At 43.3% G+C, this 19,422-nt stretch overlaps 1 protein-coding gene across 6 annotated transcripts in view; it reads right to left on the reverse strand.

Moving 5' to 3' along the window:
• Positions 1 to 19,422, reverse strand: part of pcm1 (pericentriolar material 1) — a 156,418-nt gene that overhangs the window by 78,557 nt on the left and 58,439 nt on the right. For all 6 annotated transcript variants that reach the window (XM_060823968.1, XM_060823962.1, XM_060823943.1 and 3 more), the window contains 3 exons: positions 8,508 to 8,692; positions 6,857 to 7,077; positions 210 to 355 (listed from right to left, as the gene is read on the reverse strand). In XM_060823968.1, coding sequence (XP_060679951.1) covers positions 210 to 355; positions 6,857 to 7,077; positions 8,508 to 8,692 — 552 coding nt within the window. The remainder of the gene's footprint in view (positions 1 to 209; positions 356 to 6,856; positions 7,078 to 8,507; positions 8,693 to 19,422) is intronic.

Consider the following 19,422-nt stretch of genomic DNA (forward strand, 5'->3'; position numbering starts at 1 on the left):
TGAGCTACCAGATCAAAATTGAATGCCCCATTTACACCGAATAAACCGATAAAAATGTTGAACTCAAACTCTCAAAAATTAATCTAATTCAAAAAGAAAGGTTGCTACCAATGAGCCAGTTTAGCACAATAGATGCAGTGACAGTGACTAAAAGATTTGCCATTTTTTTGAGTAGAAAGTCTGTTCTATTTGAATGAAAAAAAAAGTACCTTTTTTCTTCATCCAGTGACACTTCCTTTGAACTTCTTGATACATTTGTTCTCGTATTGTTTGGTTGCTGTCTGTGCTGATCCTCCTCAATTAATGAGAAGTCAGGAAAGTTAGAAATATCAATATCAGTTGCATCTGGGACTTCCTGCAATGAGAATGATTGGATGTATCATGCTCTGGACACATTCACTCCAAACCCTTTCAAGATGCAACTGTGGCAATTAAAATGAAAACAATGTGTTCATTCCCAGACAAGACTTCTGGCAATACAGATGTTGAATTCTTAATTACTGATCGAACTGGTCAGCTCGGAAATGACATCACACCTAGACTGGGTTGGTGGCAGGTGGTGAGGAAATGAACATGAGCGAAAAACATACTTGATCTCATCCTTACCAATCTGCCAGCTGCAGATGCATCTGTCCATGACATTATCAGTAAGAGTTACCATTGCACACAGTCTTTGTGGAGATGAAGTCCCACCTTCACATTGAGAATAATCTCCATCATGTTGTGTGGCACTATCACAATGCCAACTGTGACAGACTTCAAACAGACAGCAACTCAAGACTGGGCATCCATGAGGCACTATGGGCTATCAACAGCAGAGTTATATTCCAGCACAATCCGTAGTCTCATGGCCTGGCATATCCCCCACTCAACCATGACCATCATGCCTGGTTCAATGGAGAGTGCAGGAGGCATGCCAGGAGCAGCACCAGGAATTCATGTAGATGAGGTGTCAACCTGGTGAAGCTCCCAAACAGGACTACTTGCATGCCAAACAGAAGCAGCAAGTGACAGATAGAGTTAAGCAATCCTACAATCAACGGATTAGATCTAAGCTCTGCGGTCCTGTCACATTCGGTCGTCAATGATGGTGCACAATTAAACAACTCATTGGGCAAGATGCTCCACAAATATTCCATACCTCAATGATGGTAGCGCCCAGCACATCAGTGTAAAAGATAAGGCTGAAGCCTTCACAGCAACTTTCAGCCAGAAGAGCCAAGTGGATGATCCATTTCAGCCTCCTCCAGTGGTCCCCAGCATTACAAATACCAGTCTTCAATTCAATTCAATCCATGTGATATCAAGAAATGGTTCAAGGCACTGGATTCTACAAAGGCTACAGGACCTGCCAACATTTTGGCAATCATACTGAAGACCTGTGCTCCAGAACATGTTGCTCCTTTAGCCAAGCTGTTCCAGTAGTTACAACAGTGGCATCTGCCCAACAATGTGGAAAATTGCCCAGGTATGCCCAGTACACAGAAAGCAGAACAATTCCAACCCAGCCTATTACCGCTCCAATCAGTCTACTCTCAGTCATCAGTAAAGTGATGTCCAGTTGGGTTCTGCCAGGGCCACTCAGCTCCTAACCTCATTACAGCCATTGGCTCAAATATGGACAAAAGAGCCGAATTTCAGAGATGAGGTGAGAGTCACAGCCCTTGACATCAAGGCTGACTTCAACTGAGTATGGCATAAAGGAGTCCGAGCAAAACAGGAATCAATGGGTATCAAACTCTGTACTAGGTAGTGTCATGCCTGGCACAAACGAAGATGGTTATGGTTGTTGGAGATCAGTCATCTCACAGGATATTTGTCATGGTAGTGTCCTTGGCTCAACCATCTTTAGCTTCTTCATCAATGACTGTCATGCATCGGAAAATCAGAAGTGGGGATGTTCACTGATGATTGCACAATGTTCAGCACCGTTCACTGAATCAGTCAGCGTTTAAATGCAACAAGATCTGGATAATATCTAGACTAGGGCTGACAAGTGGTATGTAACATTCGCACCACACAAATGCCAGACTATGACCATAACCAATAAGAGACAAACTAACTACTACCGCTTGACATTCAATGGTGTTATCATTATTGCAGTCCCCAATATCAACATCCTGGGAATTATCATTAATCAGAAAGTCAACTGGACTCACCACACAAACACAATGGCTACAACAGCAGGTCAGAAGCTAGGAACATTGCAGGGAGTAACTCATCTCCCGACTCCCAAAGCCTGACCACTATCTACAAGGCACATGTCAGGAGTGTGAAGGAATACTCCCGATTGCCTGGATGATTGCAGCCCAACAAGTCAAGAAGCTTGAAACCATCCAAGGCAAAGCAGCCCATTTGACTGGCACTGTACCCACAAGCATCCACTCCCTCTACCACCGATAATCAGTAGCAGAAGTGTGTACCATCTACAAGATGCACTGTAGAAATTAACTAAACATCCTCAGACAGCATCTTTCAAACCCACAACCATTCCCATCTCGAAGGACAAGGGGCAGCAGGTAGATGGGAACATCACCATCTTCAAGTTCCCCACTCACCATCCTGACTTGGAAATACATCAGCGTTCCTTCCCTGTTGCTGGGTCAAAATCATCAAATTCCCTCCCAAGTGGCATTGTGGGTCAACTCACAGCAGGTGAATGGCAACAATTCAATAAGGTAACTCACCACCACCTTCTCACGGGCAACTAGTGACAGGCTATAAATGCAGATTCACCCAGTGACACTGACATCGCACAAAATAAATACAGAAAAAATTATTACTCCATGTGCTGGGAATGCACACATCGCTTTAGCCATGAATTCTGCTTCAAGTAGATGATATATTTAATTACTACAATGATGTGATAACAAAATAAATTTGAGGTAGGTGGGACCTCAACAAACAGGATGGTCTGCACCTGACCGGGGGGGGGGGGGGTTCAGCAGGGGGATGGGAAACTAAACTGTAGTTCTAGTGTCTAGGAGGTTTAAAGTACTAAGGTCAGAAATTAGGTTTCACTGGCAAGCAGCAAGGTGGTTTGAAGTGTTGACTTCAATGCCAGGAGTATTGGAATAAGGTGGGCGAACTTGCAGCATGTGTTGGTACCTGGGACTTCAATGTTGTGGCCATTTCTAAGACATGGTTAGAGCAGGACCAGGAATGGTCATTGCAGGTTCCAGGATTTAGATGTTTTGGTAAGAACAGAGAAGATGGTAAAAGAGGGGGAGATGTGGCATTGTTAGTCAAGGACAGTAATACGGTGTCAGAAAGGACATTTGAGGACTCATCTACTGAGGTAGTACGGGCTCAGGTTAGAAACAGCAAAGGAGAGGTCATCCTGTAGGGAGTTTTCTGTAGGTCTCCACATAGTTCCAGAGATGTAGAGGAAAGGATAGTAATGATAATTCTGGATAGGGGTGAGAATAACAGGGTAGTTGTTATGGGGGACTTTAACTTTCCAAATATTTACAGAAATACTGTAGTTCATGTATTTTCGATGGGTCAGCTTTTGACCAATGTGTGCAGGATGGTTTCCTGACACAGTGTACAGACAGGTCAACAAAGGGCGAGGTCACATTGGATTTGGTACTGGGTAATGAACCTGGCCAGGTGTTCGATTTGGAGGTAGGTGAACACTTTGATGATAGTGACTACGATTCGGTTATGTTTACTTTAGAGTTGGAAGGGATAGGTATATACTGCAAGGCAAGAGTTATTGCTGGGGGAAAGGTGATTATGATGCAATTAGGCAAGATTTAGGATGCATAGGATGGGGAAGGAAACCACAGGGGATGGGCACAATTGAAATGTGGAGCATATTTAAGGAACAGCTACTGCGTGTCTTTGATAAGCATGTACCTGTCAGGCAGGGAGGAAATGGTCAAGCAAGGGAGCCATGGGTTACTAAGAAGTTGAATCTCTTGTCAAGGCGAAGGAACATACAGCTTATGTTAGGATGAGACGTGAAGGCACAGTTAGGGCACTTCAGAGTTACATGTTAGCCAGGAATGACCTAAACAGAGAGCTAAGAAAAGACTGGGGGGACATGAAACATTGTAAGCAGATAGGATCAAGGAAAATCCTAAAGCTTTCTCTCAGTATATCAGGAATAAAAACAATGGCCTGAATCTTTCTCTAGCCAATCAAGGATAGCAGTGGGAAGTTGTGTGTGGAGTCCAAGGAGATTGGGGAAGCACGAAACGAATATTTTTCGTCAGTATTCACAGCGGAAAAAGACAATGTTGTCAAGGAGAACACAGAGATACAGGCTACTAGACGAGGTGGGGTTGAGGTTCACAAGGAAGCGGCGTTAGCAATTCTGGAAACTGTGAAAATAGATAAATCCCATCAGCCAGATGGGACCTATCCTAGGATTCTCTGGGAAGCCAGGGAGGAGAATGCAGAGCCTTTGGCTTTGATCTTTATGTCGTCATTGTCAATAGGAATAGTGCCAGAAGACTGGAGGATAGCAAACGTTGCCCCGTTGTTCAAGAAGGGGAGTAGAGACAACCCTGGTAATTATAGACCAGTGAGCCTTATTTCGGTTGTGGGTAAAGTGTTAGAAAAGGTTCTAAGAGATAGGATTTATAATCATCTAGAGAGGAATAGGTTGATATGGGATAGTCAACACAGATTAGTGAAGGATAGACCGTGTCTCACAAACTTTGAGTTCTTTGAGATGGTGACCAAACAGATGAATGAGGGTGAAGCAGTTGATGTGGTGTATATGAATTTCAGTAAGGCGTTTGATAAGGTTCCCCTCGGCAGGCTATTGCACAAAATACGGAGGCATGGGATTGAGGTTGATTTAGCGGTTTGGATCAGAAATTGGCTAGCTGAATGAAGACAGAGAGTGATGATTGATGGGAAATGTTCATCCTGGAGTTCAGTTTCTAGTGGTGTACTGCAAGGATCTGATTCGGGGCCATTAGGCTGTTGGTCATTTTTATAAATGACCGAGCAAGGTGGCTCAGTGGTTAGCACTGCTGCCTCACAGCGCCAGGAACCAGGGTTCAATTCCAGCCTCTGCGACTGTCTGTGTGGAGTTTGCACATTCTCCCCATGCCTGCGTGGGTTTCCTTCAGGTGCTCTGGTTTCCTCCCACAATCCAAAGATGTGCAGGTCAGGTGAATTGGCCATGCTAAATTGCCCATAGTGTTAGGTGTGTTAGTCAAGGGTAAATCTGGGGAATGGGTCTGGGTGGGTTACTCTTCAGAAGGCTGGTGTGGACTTGTTGGGCCAAAGGGCCAGTTTCCATACTGTAGGGAATCTAATCTAATCTAGATGATCACGTAGAAGGATGGGTTAGTAAACTTGCAGGTGACACTAAGGTCAGTGGAGCTGTGAACAGTGCTGAAGGATGTTGGAAGTTACAGAGGGACATACATAAGCTGCAGAGCTGGACTGAGAGATGGCAAATGGAGTTTAACACGGAAAAGTGAGAGGAATTCACTTTGGAAGAGCAACAGGAATAAAGAATACTGGGCTACTAGTAAGATTATCGGCGGTGCAAATGAGCAGAGAGATCTCGGTGTCCATGCACATAGATCCCTGAAAGTTGCCATCCAGGTTGATAGGATTGGGAAGGATGTGGAAGCTCTGGAAAGGGTTCAGAGAAGATTTACTAGAATGTTGACTGGTATAAAGGGAAGGTCTTATGAGGAAAGGGTGAGGGACTTGAGGCTGTTTTTGTTAGAAAGAAGAGGGTTGAGAGGTGACTTAATTGAGACATACAAGATAATCAGAGGGTTAGACAGGGTGAACAGTGAAAGTCCTTTTCCTTGGATGGAGATGGCTAGCATGAGGGGACGTAACTTTAAATTGAAGGGTGATAGATGTAGGACGTATGTCAGAGGTAGTTTCTTTACTCAGAGAGTAGTAGGGGCGTGGAACGCACTGCCTGCAACAGCAGCAGACTCGCCAACTTTAAAGGCATTTAAATGGTCATTGGACAAACATATGGATGGAAGTGGAATAGTGTAGGACATATGCATCAGATTAATTCCACACGTCAGCACAACAGTGAGGCCGAAGGGCATGTACTATGCAATAATGGTCTATGTTCTAAAAGTGACGCCACTTTGTAGTTTAATTGTCAAAGCAATTTGTCAAGGCCCTCTTGTGGTGTCGTGCTCGTGTCCCTACCCCTGGAGCAGGAGTCCAGATTCAAGTCCCACCTGCTCTGCAGGTGTGTAGTAACATCTCTGATCAGGTTGATTAGAAAACTGGATCAAAGTAAATTGTCTGGGCAATAAAAGACAGCTTCACATTTGAAGCCACAGTTATGTCCTAATTTGGCTAAATTTAAATCGCCTTAAACAAAAACAGTCACTTTCTAAATGTGCAACACACTGATACATCATTTTGGAATTAAGTTTTGTCCATAGTTTTGTGTGTACTTTTACAATTTGTTGTATGTCCTGAGCGTTCTTTTAATCTTGAAACAGAAGAAGCATATAACAGGAAACATCTTGAACTGTACATAATCTCATGATATGGGGCAGGCTATTGAAGATCAAAGTAAAGAAGAATTTCTTCACTCAGAGTTGTGCATCTTCAGAATCTTTTGCTCCAGTAAGTGGTGGAAGCTTAATCATGAGAATGTTCAAAACAAATTCAAACAAATTAACTGGCAACATCCTTCAGCACTGTTCACAACTCCACTGATGTGGAAATAGTGTGGGAATATGCTGTTGTGGAGATGCTTAACCACGTTCCAGAATGGTGAGGCAGACTGCTAGGGCTAAGTGGCCTACACCTGTTCTAACTGTGAAGACAAAAATACACAACACTGGCACATTTTTGGTATTCAACACCAAATGTACATCTGGACAGCAAAATCTCAAGTTCTTACTTGTACCATGGCGACAAGTTCCTGCAATTGTCTGAGTTTTTGTTTAGCAGCATTTAATCTGTTAATTTTCTGTTGTATTTCAAAATCCTGGTCAGTTTCTTCTACAAAACTACTTCTTCGACTCGATATGGTGCCCTCACTTGCACACTCCCTCTGGATCTCTTGTTCCTGCACTGTAACACCATTCCTATCTTCACCCTTTTCATCATTGTAACGGGCACCTGTATAGTAAATGACAAAAATAAAATCTGCTTTGCGCCAATAAGTTTTTGAACATGAAGGACTTAAAATGCAGCCAATGTGGACACATGAAACAAAACAACACATTGAAGATAAACAAAAGGGGTTCACATATGTTGTTATTCTCAGTTTGAAGTATCAGAACGCTTTTATTTACAAGGCACAATTCATTAGAACTGAGGAAGGGTCACTCGACCTGAAACATTAACTCTGATTGCTCTCAACAGATGCTACCGGACCTGTGAAGCTTTACCAGCAATTTAAGCTTTAGATTCTGATTTACAGTATTCACAGTCCTTGCAGTTTTTATTTTTTATTCAGTGTCCAGCTGGTGTCTCTCAGGGCTATTGAGAGTGAGCACACAGTGGAAGTGACTAGGTTGCTCTGGACAGAGCTGGCATGGACTCAACAAGTCCAATGGCAATCTTTCTGTACCATTAACAACTCTGATTTTACTGCCCACACAGCGATGAAGGAATTGTGGATCAAATGGAGCAAAGCACACATGTTGGCTTCAGACCAGACAACAACTGTCTCTGTTTTCATGATCTGATAGTTGCAATTCAGCAACAAGAATGATGAGTAGAAAGGCACCAGCTAGAATCATGGCTCATAATGTGGTCCCTGATGGCTCATACTATGATTTTCGACAACAATAAGTATCATCTTAGATTAGATTAGATTAGATTAGGTTCCCTACAGTATGGAAACAGGCCCTTCGGCCCAACAAGTCCACACCGACCCTCCAAAGAGTAACCCACCCAGTCCCATTCCCCTCTGACTAGTGCCCCTAACACTATGGGCAATTTAGCATGGCCGATTCACCTGACCTGCACATCTTTGGACTGTGAGAGGAAACTGGAGCACCTGGAGGAAACCCACACAGACAAAGGGAGAATGTGCAAACTCCGCACAGACAGTCACGCAAGGCTGGAATCAAACCTGGGACCCTGGAGCTGTGAGGCAGCAGTGCTAACCACTGAGCCACATAGTGAACAAATGTGCCAAAACCAACTTCAAAGCTGCAAGTATCAGTAGCTTTGTACCACGATCTAGATGCAATGAGTCCAAGACCAGCCTAATGCCATGTGTCATTTTAGAGCTTGATAACCCAATCATCTCTCAAGACTATCTCAGATGGTGATTTGTGGTATGAGTGTATGATACTTATAAAATATTTCTATGCACCAAGGAAACCAATGGATTGATTATGAGCAGGTTGACTGTGTGCACTTCAAAACTTACAATATTAAGATTCAAAATGCGCTAACCATATTACTCTTTTTTAAAACTGACACAATTTGGAGTTATAAAAGCAAGATCATCTCTTTGTACGCAAACTTCTTCACACAGGGATTGATTGTACAGTACATAGGGACATGGAATTCTTCCAAGAGATATTTGATCTTACACTCGGCGTAGCTCGCACGAGGTTCATCTGAAGAAAGTGGCATCTTTGAAGTTTGTAGATTTGTTGGCCTATTGTTGATTTCACATTCTGTGTTCAGAAGTCTCCCATTCCGGCAACTGGTTCTATTTTGTGCCACAATCCTGGAAGAGCCATTGATATCTGTCCAGTTACTCCTCTGTGGGTTTCTACATGAATTACATAGTAGTTGTTAAAATATAGGTGTAAACAATGCCTTAAATAGCTATTTTTATAATGACACGTTTATTCAGATAGATCATCAAGCTCAAACCCACTTTAATCAAAACCACAACAAACGTAAAAACAACAGAATGGAAGTATTACATATTTCATATCCCAAATAATAATGCCTATCACCTCTCAAAAGGGGTTGGGAGATATTAAAAGGAAATTGCATACAATTGTTCAGACCATATATATATTATATATATATATGAGAATAAGCATTGATGCTTTACCACAGGTACAGCTCCTCAAACTATTAAAACTACTTTTTGTTGCAAATTTCCAATGATGTTTATGTTAGTCATAAGGCTTTTTTGCATACATCTGACACTTTTACATTTATTTAGAATGTGCAATCTTTCCAAGTGGTCTTCTCACCTTTGGATCATTTTATTGAGGAAGATGACGACCTTGTGATATTATCATTAGACTATTAATCAAAGACACAGGCAACGTCCTGGGGACGCAGGTTTGAACCCTGCCATGGCAGATGGTGAAATTTGAATTTTTTTAAAAAATCTGGAATTGAGAGTCTAATGATGACCATGAATCCACTGTCGATTGTTGGAAAAACCCATCTGATTCACTAATGCCCTTTAGACACGGTAGTACAGGTATGAAAACTGCCATTCTTACCTGCACTGGCCTACATATGATTCAGCAATATGATTGACTCTTAAACTGCCTTATGGCCAATTAGGGGTGGGCAATAACTGCTGGACTAGCCAGTGACACCCTCATTCCATGAATGAATAAAAGAAATAATAGATATGAGTGGGATATCAACCATGTTAGTTTCTGCATTTCATTCACTTGACCAGTCTCCTCTGAGCTTGCAACACTAAATCTGCAACACAAAGGAGTCAAGTTTGTTCACTGGTAAAAAAACCTTTCATATTATTAAGACTTAATGCTCATTCTCTTAACTGCTCCTGCTTGACTCGGAGCCATGGCTCTATGTATGAATACTAAGCCTTCATTTCCTGCATCACTGCTGACTTCAGCTTGTCTTGAGATCTTCCCACCACTGACTTCAACCTCATTAACTATTTTCATCCATTCTTGTCCCAACTCATCAATTTATTTTTATAAATATTTTTAAAACTCTGTCATACAGTCTTTATGCAGTTACATCTGATAAAAAGTGGAACAGATTCTAGTTTTCTGGCCTCATTTTCAACATAACATAAAACTCCTCTATTTCTCACCTTGACAACACAAGAACAAGTTAGCCAACTTAGCTGCTGAACTTGCTCCACCATTCCTTGTGATCATGGTTAATTGTAAACCAACACCACAATCCCACCATTGCCTCATATCCCATAAGACCTTTAGGTTACAAAAATCTGCCATCACGTTTCGATTAACAAGTGAAGTCTCAAGTTCCAAATTTCTACCATTCTGAGCATGAAAAGACTGTTTCCTAAGTCACTGTTGAAAGCTGTGTTTCCAATTATTTTGACTATGCACCCAAGTTTTAAACTTCCCAAGTGTTGGAAATAATTTCATACAAATAACCCTCTTTGGTCCCGTTCATGTCTTGAAATCTTCACCCAAATAACTCTTTTACTTCTAAACATTACAGGGAATACAACCCAAGTATCACATGCATAATTTCTTCTCTCAGCTCAACGTTTGGGAGTCGTTGAGGTCATTCTTTATAGTTTTCCCTCCGATCCAAAATATCCTTCCTAAGATGTGGTGACCAGTGATGTTCACAATACTGCAATTCTGATTTGGTCAAAGGTTCAGATAGCTTAAGCAAAATTTCTATTCCCTTGTTATTTATTTTAATCCTCTACATTTAACATCAGCATTTCATTGGCCTATTTGATTATTTAACCAAAAGTCACAAATGCAAGCATTCAAGAGACAGTCATATCCCTTATATCAACTAAAAATAATTATCCTAACACAGTTTGTTTAGTCATTAAAAAAAAATCAACGTACACAGTTATCTTATTCTCTATGATGAACTCTAGCAAAAACGATTAAACAAACTGGCCTGAAATAAACTGATTTTGATTTGTGATTGTTCGGAAATAATGGCGTGATATGTGCAATTATTCAATCTAAAGCAATTGTTCCAAACTTCTGTTGATTCAGGAAATTGTTGGCTTCTGCAATTTTTTAGATTAGATTAGTTTAGATTAGACTACTTACAGTGTGGAAACAGGCCCTTCGGCCCAACAAGTCCACACTGACCCGCCGAAGCGCAACCCACCCATACCCCTACATTTACCCCTTACCTAACACTGCGAGCAATTTAGCATGGCCAATTCACCTGACCTGCACATCTTTGGACTGTGGAAGGAAACCGGAGCACCAGGAGGAAACCCACGCAGACACGCAGTCAACAGTTCTGACATTCTGCATCTGATGGAATACTAAAATTTAGGTTGTTGTTGTTGTTTACATACAATTTTGTTTTCGTACACTAAATTTTCTTACTACAAATTTGTTTTCATACTCCAACCTGAAAACTCTCCAATTCTTCCACAAATAATGGCTCAACGAACCCCCACGCATTTTCACTGAGTTACTGAGCTGAACTTGTTTGCAGATTGAACATTTCTTTCAACTCAATATATATAGTACAGCAGAAAGAGTATGATTTTATTTTGCTATGTCAGTTTTTCCATATGAAACATGGATCATTTTGCTCATATGCTACTATAATGGCTAAAAGTGGGAGGCTGAGTAACACATGTGCCAAGGCTGTTTTGTGCTATTATCCTGAACAACAGATTTGAAGTAAGTTTCCTTCACATTTTCTACTGTGTGGTCTATCTCACTCTTCCTCAAAAAACTTATTTCTAACTCTTGAGACTGGTTTTCCAAGTATATCTCTTGCAAACCTAGCAACACCCACAATTCCTTCAATGAAAATACTTCTTGACATGCTACTGCTCCAAAGAACTCCATTCCCTTAAATGAATTTCTCCACCTCATGCAGAATGATGCAGAAGTTATATAACTAGTTCTAGTTCTTCGCTTTGAAAAATCATGAACCTCAGATTCAATACGCGTCTCGAAATAATTCACACGGACATAGCCTCAAAAAACATTCACAATTAGAATTTCTTTTTTATTTATGCTTTGTGCTCAAAGCAGCAACAGTACTGGCAAACTGTACAAGGCTATTTCCAGCAGAAGTGTTGGACAACACTTCCAGGTGAGATACAGCTGAATACAAAGCAAAGCTGTTTTAACTGCTCCAAAAATGTAAGGTAACCTCAAACAATGACTGTTGCTTTGAACAGATGACAGTTTCCACAGCCATCCTTGAACTACTCAGATCATTATAAGGTTAGTGCTAATCAGAAACATTTTTTCAAACCATGCGACAATAGCAGACTTTCACTGCATCACCCTGTACTGGATCCAAAGCTAGGTCACAAAGTTGAACGACTGTTCATCTGAAACATATCAATAAACCTTCTTACTTCTCAAGTTTTTAAAGCTTACTGGTTATACAAATAACATGATTAAATATACTAGCTTGTCCAAATTAAAACACAATGCAAACAGTGAGTCCCAACCATCTTCAACTGTTTCATGAATTACCTCGCTTCTACTAAGTCAAAAGTGGGGATAGCTGCTGCTGTTCATAAAGTACAGTACCATCCATAATTTCTCAGATACGGAAGCAATACCTACCTGTGTGCAGCAATACCTGGTCAATATTCAGATTTAGACTGGTAAGTTACATGCGACACAAATGCTGGGAATGACCATCTCCAGCCAGAGAGAATACAACCTCCTCCTTGACATGCAATGGACCAGCACTGATCCTCCCTCCCTTTTACTGTCAATATCCTGTAGTTTACCACTGACCAAAAACTGAATTGCACCAGTCACATAAAAAATGCGGTGACAAGAGCGGGTCAGAGGTTAGGAAATATAAGGCAAGAACTCAACTCATGACACACCTTCTTTGACTGGCCAAGATGGACTGCCATCTATAGGGCATGAATCAATAATGTGATGAAACAGTTTGCACAGAAATATTGATAGGCTAAGTAAGTTGGTGAAGAATTGGGAAATAGAGTATCATGTCAAAGTGTGAAGATACTTAATTTGGAATGGGGAACTAAAGAGCACAGTACTATTAAAATGGAAAAAACTGCAGTAAGCTGCAACACAGAGGGACCTGTACATGAAACTCAAAGCTAGGTGCAATAGGTAATCAGGAAGGCTAATGAAAATGTGGCCCTTATTTCCAATGGCATAAGAGTAGGAAGGCAAAGGGGAATACAACACAAAGTATGGTGGCAACTAAAAAGGAAAGCAGCCAGTTATCACATGTGCAGGAGGATTTAACTACATGGCAGACTACGAAAGAAGTAAAAAAGGAAGGTTACGTCAGGAGATACTATTATTGGAGATATTGGAATTCATAAAGAGGGCATAAGGGCACTTTACCTGAACATTCTTGGCATTCGTAACAAGATGGATGAGTTAACGGCACAAATCATCACAAACGAATAGGATTTCGCAGCCATTGTAGAGACATGATTGCAGGATGGTCATGACTGGGAGTTTAATATCCAGGGGTACCAAACTATTCAGAAGGACAGACCAGGAGGTAAGGGGGTTGTGGTATAGCTCTGATATTTAAGGACAACATAAGGGCACTGGAGAGAGATGGTATGGGTTCTATGAAGAATAAAGTCAAATCCATTTGGGTGGAAACTAGAAATTCTCAGAAGAAAAAGTCACTGAAACTTGTAGTCTACAGGCCACCAAATAATATCACCACATTGGGGCAGGCAATAAACAAAGAAATAACTAATGCCCAAAAAAACAGTACAGCAATTCTCTTAAGGGATTTTAATCTACATATCAATTGGTCGAACCAGCTCAGTCAGGGTAGCCTTGAGGAGTTCATTCAAAGAATCCTCGATAGTTTTCTTGACTACCATGTAATGGAACTGACGAAACAGCAAGCTATCCTAGATTTGGTCCTGTGTAATAAGACAAAAATAATTAATGATGTCAGAGTTCAGGATCCGCTTGGAAGTAGTGATCACAGTATGGTTGAATTTAGAATTTAGATGGAAAGTGCAAAAATAAAATCCAATACCAGGATCCTGTGCTTAAACAAGGGAGACTACAACAGGATGAGGGAAGAGTTGGCTAAGTAGACTGGTGGGACAGTTGACAAACAGTGGATGACTTTCAAAGCAATTTTTTCAAAGTTATGAGCAAAAGTATATCCTAGTGAAAAGGAAAAAGTGTAGGAAAAGGGATAATCTGGCATGAGTGTCTAAGGAAATAAGGGAGGCTATAAAATTGAAAGGGAAGACATACAAAGTGGCCAACATCAGCAGGAAACTAGAAGGTTGGGAAAGATGTAAAAGTAAACAGAAAACCGCAAAAAGTGCTATAAAGAAAAGTAAGACAGATTACAAGAAAAGATTAGCTCAGGTAACAAAGGTTTCTATAAATATATAAAACAAAAAAAAGTGACTGAAGTATACAATGGTCCTTCAGAGGATGAGAAAGGTAATTTAGTAATGGTATATGCGGAAATGGCTGAGGCACTGAATAGGTATTTTGTGTTGGTCTTCACAGTGCCAGTAACTGGACATAGAGACAAAGGTAGGTGAGGACCTGGAAATAATTATTTGGAATTTTATGAAATTACAAACACAGTGGACAACAGGGGCCCAATAGGTGGTGTATCGAGATTTCCAAAAGGCATTCAACAAGGTGCCACACAAAGGGTTGCCGCATAAGATAAGGATGCAAGACATTATGGGAAATGTATTAGCATGGATAGAGGATTGGTTAACCAATTGGAAGGAAGTAGCAGGAATAAATGAGTGCTATTCTGGTTGACAATCAGTGACTGGTGGTGTGCCTCAGGGATCAGTGTTGGGACTGCAATTGTTCACAATTTACATAGATGATTTGGAATTGGGGGCCACGTGTAGTCTGTCAACATTTGTGGAAGACACCAAGGTGAGTGGTAGAGCAAAGTGTGCAGAAGACTGTGAAACTTTGCAGAAGGATAAAGATAGCTTCAGTGAGTGGGCAAAGTTCTGGCAGATAGAGTACAATGTTAATAAATGTGAAGTCATCCATTTCGATAGGATAACAATAAAAAGGACTATTACCCGAATGGCAAGAAATTGCAGCACGCTGCTATGCAGAGGGAGCTGTGTATCTTTCTTCATGTATCACTGAAGGTTGGTCTGCAGGTGCAACGGGTAATTAGGAAGGCAAATGGAATTTTGTCCTTCATTGCTAAAGGGATGGAGTTGAAAAGTAGAGAGGTTATGTTGCAGCTGTATAGGGTGCTGAAGAGGCGACATTGGAGTACTATTAGCAGTTTTAGTCTCCTTGAGAAAGAATGTACTGGCACTAGAAGAGGTGCACAGGAGGTTCACTTGGTTGATTCCAGAGTTGAGGAGGTTAGCTTATGAGGACAGACAGAGTCGACTGGGATATTATTGGAATTTAGAAGAGTGAGGGGGGAATCTTACAGATACATATAAAATTATGAACAGAATAGATAAGAGAGAAGCAGAGAGGATTTTTCCACTGGCGAATGAAACTAGGACAAGAGGGCATGGCCTCAAAATTAGGGATAGTAGATTTAGGATTGAATTGAGAAGGAACATCTTCACTTAGAGGGTTGTAAATTTATGGAATTCCCTGCCCACTGAAGTGGTTGAGGCTTCTTCAGTAAATGCTTTTAAAGCCAAGGTAGATAATTTTTTGAACAGTAAAGAAATTAATGATTGTAGTGAGAGGGAAGGTAAGTGGAATTGAGGCCACAAAAAGATCATCCACGATCTTATTGAATGGTAGAGCAGGCTCAAGTACCTGATGGCCTACTCCTGCTCCTAGCTCTTATGTTCTTATTATTGCAATTGTAAAAGGTGCTGGTGAGACCTTATCTCAAGTACAGACAGTAGTTTTGATCCATTTACTTAAGTATACATCTTCAGTTGGAGGCAGTTCAGAGAAGATACATTACAACGATCCTTGATATGGAGGGATTGTCTTATGGGCAAAGGCTAAACACTTTGGGACTTTATTCACTGGAACTTAGAGAATGAGAGGTGACCTCATTGAAACATATAGGATTCTTCAGGGATTTGACAGGGTAAACACTGAGAGAAGGTTTCCCCTCATGGGAGATTCTTGGACCAGAGGGCATAATCTCAGAATTAAGGGGCACCAATTTAAAACGGAGATGAGAAGGATTTTTGTCTCTCAGGGAGTGGAGTGTCTTTGGAACTCCATGCTACAGAGAGCTGTGGGATAGAGTGCATATATTTATGGCTGAGATAGGAAGATTTTTGACCTGTAGTGGAATCAAGGGTTATGGGGATGTAAAGTGGATGTGGGGAATGTCGGTTCAGGTAAGACCCTACTAAATGGCAAAGCAGACTGGAGAAATCAAAAGGCCTTATCGTGTTCGTATTTGTTTTGGTCTCAGTGTCCATAATACTCAATAAACTTGACACAACACAGGGAAAAGCAGCCCTTCTGACTGGCAACCCATCCACCACACTAAACATTTAATCCTTCCACTACTGGTACACAGTGGCTGCAGAGCGTACCATCCAGAAGATGCATTGCAGTAACTCACTAACACTACTAACACCGAGAAGGACACGAGCAATAATGCATCAGACAGCAAGTTGCCTTCCAAGCCACACACATTCTGACATGGAACCATAATTATGGCTGGGTCATATCCCTGGAACTGATATACAAACAGCATACCTACTGTTTTGAGTATATTTGCTCTTGGGATGTGGAGTCCACTGACTACGACTGCATTCATTGCCTATCTCTAGGAGAAAGTGATGGCAAGCCGCCTTCTTGAACTATTAAAGAGAAAGTGAGGACTGCAGATGCTGGAGGTCAGGGTCGAAAAGTGTGGCCCTTGGAAAGCACCGCAGGCCAGGCAGCATCTGAGAAGCAAGAGGATCGACGGTTCTGGCATAAACCCTTCATCAACATTCCTGATGAAGGGTCTATGTCCAAAAAGTCAATCCTCCTGCTCCTAGGATGCTGCCTGACCTGCTGTACATTTCCAACGCTATACTTTTCAACTTCTTGAACTGTTTGCAGACCTTGAGGCTCAGGGACAACAGCAGTTCAAGGAGGCAGTTCACCAACACCACAGAAAATAGGAAAACTCAAGGGCAATTTGGGATGAGGAATAAAAGCAGGCATCCAAGAATTTTCATATCCATACTAAGGATATACCCATATTAAATCATGAACAGTAAAAAATGAGGTCTGCAGATGCTGGAGATCACAGCTGCAAATGTGTTGCTGGTCAAAGCACAGCAGGCCAGGCAGCATCTCAGGAATAGAGAATTCGACGTTTCGAGCATAAGCCCTTCATCAGGAATAAGAGAGAGAGAGCCAAGCAGGCTAAGATAAAAGGTAGGGAGGAGGGACTAGGGGGAGGGGCGATGGAGGTGGGATAGGTGGAAGGAGGTCAAGGTGAGGGTGATAGGCCGGAGTGGGGTGGGGGCGGAGAGGTCAGGAAGAGGATTGCAGATTAGGAGGGCGGTGCTGAGTTAGAGGAAACCGACTGAGACAAGGTGGGGGGAGGGGAGATGAGGAAACTGGAGAAATCTGAATTCATACCTTGTGGTTGGAGGGTTCCCAGGCGGAAGATGAGGCGCTCCTCCTCCAGCCGTCGTGGAGTTGTGTTCTGCCGGTGGAGGAGTCCAAGGACCTGCATGTCCTCGGTGGAGTGGGAGGGAGAGTTAAAGTGTTGAGCCACGGGGTGATTGGGTTGGTTGGTTCGGGCGGCCTGGAGGTGTTCTCTGAAGCGTTCAGCAAGTAAGCGGCCCGTCTCCCCAATATAGAGGAGGCCACATCGGGTGCAGCGGATGCAATAGATGATGTGTGTGGAGGTACAGGTGAACTTGTGGCGGATATGGAAGGATACCTTGGGGCCTTGGAGGGAAGTGAGTGTGGAGGTGTGGGCGCAAGTTTTACATTTCCTGCGGTTGCAGGGGAAGGTGCCGGGGGTGGAGGTTGGGTTGGTGGGGGGTGTGGATCTGACGAGGGAGTCACGAAGGGAGTGGTCCTTGCGGAACGCTGATAGGGGAGGGGAGGGAAATATATCCTTGGTAGTGGGGTCCGTTTGGAGGTGGCGGAAATGGCGGCGGATGATACGTTGTATGCGGAGGTTGGTGGGGTGGTAGGTGAGAACCAGTGGGGTTCTGTCTTGGTGGCGGTTGGAGGAGCGGGGCTCAAGGGCGGAGGAGCGGGAAGTGGAGGAGATGCGGTGGAGGGCATCGTCGATCACGTCTGGGGGGAATCTGCGGTCCTTGAAGAAGGAGGCCATCTGGGCTGTGCGGTGTTGGAATTGGTCCTCCTGGGAGCAGATGCGGCGGAGACGAAGGAATTGGGAATATGGGATGGCGTTTTTACAGGGGGCAGGGTGGGAGGAGGTGTAGTCCAGGTAGCTGTGGGAGTCAGTCGGTTTATAATAGATGTCTGTGTTGAGTCGGTCGCCCGAGATAGAAATGGAAAGGTCTAGGAAGGGGAGGGAGGAGTCTGAGACAGTCCAGGTGAATTTCAGGTCAGGATGGAAGGTGTTAGTAAAGTTGATGAACTGTTCAACCTCCTCGTGGGAGCACGAGGCAGCGCCGATACAGTCATCGTTGTAGCGGAGGAAAAGGTGGGGGGTGGTGCCAGTGTAGTTGCGGAAGATGGACTGTTCCACATATCCTACGAAGAGGCAGGCATAGCTGGGGCCCATGCGGGTGCCCACGGCAACTCCTTTAGTTATTCAGGGTGAGGACCAGTTCAGTCAGTCGAAGGAGGGCGTCAGTCCCCTTCCTAACTGTCTCAGACTCCTCCCTCCCCTTCCTAGCTGTCTCAGACTCCTCCCTCCCCTTCCTAGACTGTCTCAGACTCCTCCCTCCCCTTCCTAGACTGTCTCAGACTCCTCCCTCCCCTTCCTAGACCTTTCCATTTCTATCTCGGGCGACCGACTCAACACAGACATCTATTATAAACCGACTGACTCCCACAGCTACCTGGACTACACCTCCTCCCACCCTGCCCCCTGTAAAAACGCCATCCCATATTCCCAATTCCTTCGTCTCCGCCGCATCTGCTCCCAGGAGGACCAATTCCAACACCGCACAGCCCAGATGGCCTCCTTCTTCAAGGACCGCAGATTCCCCCCAGACGTGATCGACGATGCCCTCCACCGCATCTCCTCCACTTCCCGCTCCTCCGCCCTTGAGCCCCGCTCCTCCAACCGCCACCAAGACAGAACCCCACTGGTTCTCACCTACCACCCCACCAACCTCCGCATACAACGTATCATCCGCCGCCATTTCCGCCACCTCCAAACGGACCCCACTACCAAGGATATATTTCCCTCCCCTCCCCTATCAGCGTTCCGCAAGGACCACTCCCTTCGTGACTCCCTCGTCAGATCCACACCCCCCACCAACCCAACCTCCACCCCCGGCACCTTCCCCTGCAACCGCAGGAAATGTAAAACTTGCGCCCACACCTCCACACTCACTTCCCTCCAAGGCCCCAAGGGATCCTTCCATATCCGCCACAAGTTCACCTGTACCTCCACACACATCATCTATTGCATCCGCTGCACCCGATGTGGCCTCCTCTATATTGGGGAGACGGGCCGCTTACTTGCTGAACGCTTCAG

This window comes from Hemiscyllium ocellatum, chromosome 1 (genome assembly GCF_020745735.1).
Source record: "Hemiscyllium ocellatum isolate sHemOce1 chromosome 1, sHemOce1.pat.X.cur, whole genome shotgun sequence".
Lineage (NCBI taxonomy): Eukaryota > Metazoa > Chordata > Chondrichthyes > Orectolobiformes > Hemiscylliidae > Hemiscyllium > Hemiscyllium ocellatum.